Raw genomic sequence first — 7,564 nt, 5'->3', positions numbered from 1 at the left:
AAATGATTATTTGCCATTAAAAAATAAAAAACATTAACTCTTCCTTCCTTTTATATGTTGCCGACTGATTAGAAGCAGAATATGATGCTTTAGCTTGGGTTAAAATTTCAAATTTTTTTGAGAAATTCAGAAATTTGATGAAAAATCATAATTTTAGCAGTTTTATGTTATTTGGCGTAATTTTTAATCCGACCATCATATTGAGCTGAAATTTTACGAGGGATCTTAAAATATATTGAATAAAATCTTGTTAAAATTTTAGGATGAACGAAGCTTGGTAGTGCTAACAAAAAAAAAAGGTCAAATAAAAGCAAAATGACTCATTGAGAGTAAAATGATTATTTGCCATTAAAAAATAAAAAACATTAGCTCTTCCTTCCTTTTATATGTTGCCGACTGATTAGAAGCAGAATAGGAAAAGAAAGAAAAGAAAAGGTTAGAGAGAAATAGAGAAAAGTAAGGCAAAAACATTAAAAAAAAATCCAATAAAAAAAATAAAAAAGTGAGAGAATAACTTTATAAACTTACAAAGTCCAACTTATAAAACACTAATATAAGAAAGAATCAAGTGAAGGAAGGAGGAATTGAGAGAGGAAAAAAATTTAATTACTTTGTTTTCCAGTTGACATGATATTGTTATTTTATCCCGATTGAGGGGTTGTTACAATATCGATTCAGATTTGATTATAAATAAATTATATTTCATAAAATATCGAAAGATGTAACTTTAATACTAAGTTTATTTTTACTTTTATTTTAATTTTATGTACTTTCAAATTTGTTTTTTAATATTTTGGATAGAGTGTTTGAATTAAAACTTTATTGTTAACTTTAAAAATTCATATATATAAGTTAATAATTAATCTTAAAAAATATTTATATATTTATTTAATATGAAAAATTCCTGGCTCCGCTTGTCTACCTTACACGGGGGAGAAGATGCCCACCCCCGCCCCCCCCCCCCCCCCCCCCCCCACTCTCTATAAAGCTGGTATCCTTTTACTTTGCTAGTATGCTGCATTGTTCAAAAATGAATAACAAGTTGAAGCTGATGGGCTTGATTCCTTTTTTTCTCTTGATGGCTTTCGTGCTGCCAGCTTCGGCAGCATACAAGTTCACCAGCCCAAGAATCGTATTGCCTGTTCGGTCAAAAGGTTTGGATGCGGATTCAAGGAGCTACGCGGTTGTTTTCGACGCAGGGAGTACAGGTAGCAGAGTGCATGTTTTTTGTTTTGATCAAAACTTTGATCTCCTTCCTGTCGGAAACGACACAGATTTTGAGTTTTTTGCTCAGGTACAGATCTCCCTTTTTAAATACCCAAGAGCAAATGACGATGGATTTTGTTAAAGAGTTAATATAAAATGTTTTAAAAACTCACTTAACTGTTAAGTTTCAGCTATAAAAAACAAAAATTTCTCACATTATATTGTTGATATTCTATATTTTTTTTGTGGTCGCAGGTTAGGCCAGGTTTGAGTGCATATGCAAAAGACCCTCAGGCTGCGGCCAACTCACTTGTCCCATTGCTCAACGAAGCGGAAAGTGTTGTGCCTGAAGAGTTCAGTCCCAAAACTCCAGTCAAACTTGGGGTTAGCAAACTAAAGCACATTGTCTTCAATTACCTCATCTTAATATCTTTGTCAGTCCTCTTTTAACTGCAAAAATATTTTGTTCACTCTTAACATTAATTTATACGTGGAGTTTTGACATTGCAGGCTACCGCTGGGTTGAGGCTGTTGGAAGGAGATTCAGCGGAGAGGATTTTGGAAGCAGTAAATTTTTATTGTCATTTTTATAGTCGTTCTAGTATATTTTTATTGCCATTTTTATCTTAATATGGTCGTTTGAACTCTTATGTGTCCAAGGTGCGAGATCTTCTGAGCAATGGCAGCCTGGAGTACGAAGCCGATGATGTCTCCATTCTGAGTGGTTCCCAAGAAGGTTACTATATGTGGGTATGTTTCGAACTTGCAATTGCTGTACCTATAAAGAATTAAGAGAAGAAAAAATAACTTTTATAAATTTTTTGTAGATGGCAATGAACTACATGGTAGGAAATCTGGGGAAGCCGTATTCAGAAACAGCAGCAGTAATTGATCAAGGCGGTGGATCTGTTCAAATGGCATATGCCATTTCCAGGGAGAACGCTGAAAAGGCACCAACAGTAGCTGATGGAGAGGATCCATACGTGGAGAAATTCCGTCTTAGAGGAGCCGAATATTACGTTTATGTTCACAGGTTCTCGTCTTCCTCCCTGATCAATTCTCTTAAACTCCTGCTAATATATATAGTTAGTGTTGGATTTTCCTGCTGCTCCACATTTTGTCATTTGTGTCAAAAACAATTTCTTGCATTTCTAAAACGTACAAGAAGAGCAGTAAGTTAATGGATCTTGTGTGTACAGTTACTTGAGCTATGGATTATTGGCGTCTCGGGCAGAAATACTGAAGGTTTCAAGAAACTCCAGCAACGAGTGCGTAGCCACCGGTTATAATGGTATGACAAATGACTCCGTCGTATCTGATCCACAAATGGTTTTTTTATCTTACACTTCTATATCGTTTTTTTCTATTTTATTTAGTGTTCAATTGTTCACACTTCCACCTCTCCAATTTTTCTAATCTTCTTACCTTTCAGGAAAAAATAAAAAATTAATTAATGCAAAGTTAATTTCTCCCTCTCTTTATTTTAAAATATTTAAAGGTGTTTACAAATACGGAGGGAAGGAATACAAAGCATCATCTTCTCCTACCGGTACAAGCTTCAAAAAATGCAGAACACTAGTTCTTAAAGCTCTCAAAGTTAATGCCCCGTGTAAGTATGTGAATTGCACATTCGGTGGAGTTTGGAATGGCGGCGGCGGAGACGGGCAAAACAATTTTTATGCTAGTTCGTTCTTCTTCTCCATGTCTCAAGCGGTACGAATTCATCATCCTAAGAAATTACTTGCAGTTTTATTTTTATATATTGACTTCGCAAGCTAATTAGATTTGTGGGATTTACAGGCTGGGTTTGTTGATGCCAATGCGTATACAGCCACAGCTAGCGCTGCAGATTTCAAGAAGGCAGCTAAGCGTGCTTGCGAAACAAGATTTGAGGATGCAAGCTCAAGATTTCCAAATGCGCTGGAGGAAGACCTGCCATTCTTGTGTATGGATTTTACCTACGAGTATACTTTGCTTGTCGATGGATTTGGTAAGCCTTGCAAGCTACTTCTCCTTTGATCAATTGCAAAAACTATTAATATACATTCGTAGTTACTTAGTTAAAGTTCTGGTTGTTGTTTTTGTCGAAGATTGTCGGAATTAAAACGATATATTTTTTTATATTTTTAAAATTTATTTAAGTTTTCATTTCGGTAACTTCAACCAACTATATTTTTATCTCTTTTATATTTCCTTTTTGTTCTGAATATGAGAATCATATGATTCTGTCATTCACTTTTTTCTCGTGCCGCCATTCTTATAGTGCTCGATCATATATATAAACAGGTCTTCATCCCCAGAAAAAATTTTCAGTGGAGGAGAAAGTTAAATACAAGAATTCACTTATGGAAGCTGCGTGGCCTCTTGGTAGTGCTATAGAGGCGGTGTCACCTAGCTAGCAGTGCATCATTTCTGAAGTAGTATCATCCTAAAAGTAATAATGATTAATGACTCTGGTTTATCTCCATGAAATGGGTTCAAGTTGATCTATCAAGATTTATTTAGAGCGGTCAAATTGATTGAATCATGTTAGATCATTACTGGCTGTTTTTTTAACATTCAAGTATCTGTGAATTGCTGAAATGAAAATATGAAAAGAAAAATGGGAGAAACAAAGATACCAATGTAGGAGGTCAGGAACGACATGTTAAAGCAAAAAAGATACAATCTTTTTCTTTAATTACTTACTGTTTCTGCATCCCTTTTGAATTTATACGCAATCAAACAATTTCTAGTGGAATGATTTACTGTCAAGCATCAAATTCTTATCAAGCCACCAAGAAAAAAGAAAAAAAGAAAAAAAAATACAAATAATTGACCGAGCCCAAATCGTACTAGCACAAAGCTATCATCACCAATCAGTGTGATTTTTGTTGATGTCTATTTAGGGAATCTTTCTAAGGATCATGTATAATATTTAAACTTCAAAAATTCCACGTTTAATACATGAATGTTTCAGATCTACTATACATGAATTATTTCTATCCATCAAATCTTTATAAATATATTAAAATAATATTTTTTTAATTTATTTAAATTTATATAAGTTTTTATCTTCGATGATCCCAACTAATAGATCTGTTCTGCCTGATTGATTTTTTTTTTTAGCTTTTCTATTTTACAAAAATAAAATTAGTTGAAAGAGCTATATATATATATAATATAAAAGAGGGAGTAGATTTAACATTTTGTTTTTAAATATCTCGAACAGAATCGATATCGAAATATTGATTTGATCTCCAGCAGCGTTAAACACGATTTTTCTGTTAAGACGTCAAATAAAACATCATTATTGTTTAAAAGTAGCTCTAATCATGAGGACTATTTCCCCAAACAAATCACGTGTATTATGCAAAACCCGACACAGTAATGTCAGTGTCCGAAAAACAAACAAATGCACGCACAACACGTTTTCTATCATTTTTTTTAATAATTGTTTTAATAAAATAGAAACAAGGCAAACGAAGCATTATCCTCTAATTATAACAAAAATTAAACACTGTACAGAAATTACTATAGATGAAGACATCTTTTATTATAAATTATAATAGTAGTTTTATTTTTTTCATGTCTAGACGTTTCTTTAGCTTTTCTTTTTTTTCCCAGCGAATTGATGGCGCTGGCACCATTTAGAAGACGTGTGTGACGCTTCTCGATAGTCAAATCTGGTCATCTGCCATCTCACTAGAAGCACAGGTGCCTTCTTCCACATGGTGTGACATATGTAAACAAATAATGTTTTGATTGCGGCCGGTGATCAATTGTTTGTGTTTTTTCTTTTTCTTTTTTTCTCTCTCTCTCCTGACAATTAAAATGCACAATTGTTCTTTTTATTTATTGTTTGTCAAATCAGGCATGTTTGTCATACCCAAGTACCTTGAGTCTATCATGGTTGCTAGATCCACGCACCTTAGATTTGGCATGGTTTGGCAGACCCAAGATGTCTGGATCAAAAAATTAAAACTTTTTTAAAAGTATGATTGGACTACAAAAACAAACATTGTCTCATTTAACTAAGATTTTTCATTCATATATAGTAGAACTTAACTGCAAACTCTTTTTTGGTTGTACAACTTATTTTATAAATTTTTTATATTCGAAGAAGAAAGAATGGAAAAAAAAAATGTTGAGTTCTAACTGATTTATTTATAGTCTTCAAACAAAAACTTTTCTTTTTTTTGTATACATTGTGGATGAAAATATTAATTTTATGTTTGTATCAAAGTGTTGGACAGTTTTTTAAAGGGTTTATGCATTTTTAAATTTAAGATGTTGTTGCATGATCTAATTGTCAACATTTATTACAATGAGAATTTATTTTATATTATAACTATTAGTATATATAAAAATTTGAAATATATAATCATGAGAGAAAACTTTTGAACTTTTGAATTGATACATTATATTGTAGGAAAAGAAAATATTGTATATGTAAAAAACTTCTTGTCCTTTTGACTATCTTAATTTGCACAATTTTATATATGATTTCTTCACTAAAATTAGAGATTAATAAAAAAATAAATTGAGTGAATTTTGAGGATGCATGTTGTTAATGTCCTAAAATAGAAGAAAAAAATATAGAAAAGATTAAAATATGTTTGGTTAAAAAGACAAAGATGAAAATACAAAATAAATATTTTTTTTAGAACAATTATAAATGAATTTCTATATTTTTAAAAGAAAGAGCATGAGTGTGGCAACCACGCTAGGCCCAAACACCTTGGGTCTGGCATCAATGTCAAATCCAACCTACTTGGGGTTGTTAACCATGTTTGGTGTTAGACTTGGGCACAGACTGACATGATTGCCAGACCCAAACGGTTTGGGTCTTGCAACCCTATGCAAGTATATTATGGACTAAGACATAGCGCACTATAGACTTCTACAGTGGATTTTCCAAGCTCTGAAGGCTTGGGAGGGGGCTAATGTTATCTTTTCATATAAAGTTAAATTATCATTTTGCTCTTTAGTTGAAAAAATTGAAGCCCTGATTGTAAGGGTATTTCAGTGTTTTTCATAAGCTCATTGGTCATTAAATGTTTCAATGGGGGTATGATAGTCTTTTCACGATTATTTGCATTGTAAAAATACTATTCTACTTCTAATATTAAAAAAATTAAGACTTGTTGCCCAGGGTTTTCTAACGTTTCACAAACTATTAAATAGTTAAAATATATCTTTAACCTTGAAAAAGATAAAAAAAATAATAATAATAAGCTTGCATATGAGGGTATTTTTGTTTTTTCACGGTGTTTTATGTAATTTTTTATAATCATAGGAGATATTTTGGTATTTTAATATTATTTTATTATTTTTAAATTGAAAAAGCTATGTTGGACCCATATTTACTTGAGTCTGACAAACAAGTAAGACCCAACTTACTTGGTTGCCAGACTCAAGTAACGTGAGTCTGGCATGTTTACCAACGTGGGGGGGGTCTGATATGGCTGTCAGACCCAGGCGCATAGGTTGGTAGTAATGCCAGACCCAAGCCCCTTGAAAATAAAAATTAATATAAAAATAAAATTATATCAAATTTGAAAAAATGAAATTGAAAAAAAATAAAAATATATATAGTAATAAAAATAATTGAGGATCAAATTTGATATAACCAATAAATAACATGATATTTTTGAATTTTTTACATCTCTTAGAAAGTGTATTCCGTCAAAAAATTAAAAGAAAAATATTTTCAAAAAAACTAAGATAAATTTTTATTTGATTGTAAAGTATTTTTTGTTAATTAATTTTTTTTAATGGTAAATAAATATAAATAAATTTTAAAAATAATTTCTAAAAAATCACGCATAATTATTTGCTTTGCACACCAGTAATTAGGAAAACGAGGACAAGGGCAAATGAATTGTTGATGACTGCTCCCATTAATGTTTTTTTAACTTAATTGAGGACTTCCTTTCATTTCTATTACTTTTGACACAACCTAATATCTTAAAATACAATCATAAAAACTTAATTATTGTTCAGATTTTAAATTTATATTCCAATAATCATAAGTTCGAATTGTTTCAGAGTCATTAGATACTTATATAATCGTTAATTTCAAGACTTGTAAACTTAATCGAGATACACACAAACTGTCTGAACACCTATATTAATTAAAAAAAATACAAACAGAAAAATTTGTGCAATCCTGTCATAAGTTACAATTGAGCCATTAACCATTTCATCATCCATTTTAACAAGGTCAAGAAATCATCAGTTATATTTAACTTTATATTTAGAACAACAACTAATATGAAAAATTAAAGAGAAACAATCACTTGCCTAAAGAGCCAAATTAATGTAATTGTTTTTTTTTATAAGAATTATTATTGATGTTTGTTTTAAATAAATTTGT

At 31.3% G+C, this 7,564-nt stretch overlaps 1 protein-coding gene across 1 annotated transcript; it reads left to right on the top strand.

Annotated features, from left to right (window-relative positions):
- The first annotated feature begins 1,015 nt into the window (after window positions 1–1,015).
- Window positions 1,016–3,886, top strand: LOC133668072 (apyrase 2-like). The gene is made up of 9 exons (XM_062087818.1): window positions 1,016–1,294; window positions 1,462–1,590; window positions 1,717–1,773; window positions 1,867–1,956; window positions 2,034–2,239; window positions 2,406–2,497; window positions 2,705–2,919; window positions 3,007–3,196; window positions 3,493–3,886. Exons 1-9 carry the CDS (start codon window positions 1,031–1,033, stop codon window positions 3,603–3,605), a joined length of 1,356 nt encoding a protein of 451 aa, XP_061943802.1. The 5' UTR covers window positions 1,016–1,030; the 3' UTR covers window positions 3,606–3,886.
- The last annotated feature ends 3,678 nt before the right edge of the window (window positions 3,887–7,564 follow it).

The sequence above is a fragment of the Populus nigra genome, chromosome 11, assembly GCF_951802175.1.
Source record: "Populus nigra chromosome 11, ddPopNigr1.1, whole genome shotgun sequence".
Lineage (NCBI taxonomy): Eukaryota > Viridiplantae > Streptophyta > Magnoliopsida > Malpighiales > Salicaceae > Populus > Populus nigra.
The sequence above is the reverse complement of the archived record's forward strand: the minus strand, read 5'-3'. Positions and strand labels throughout refer to the sequence as shown.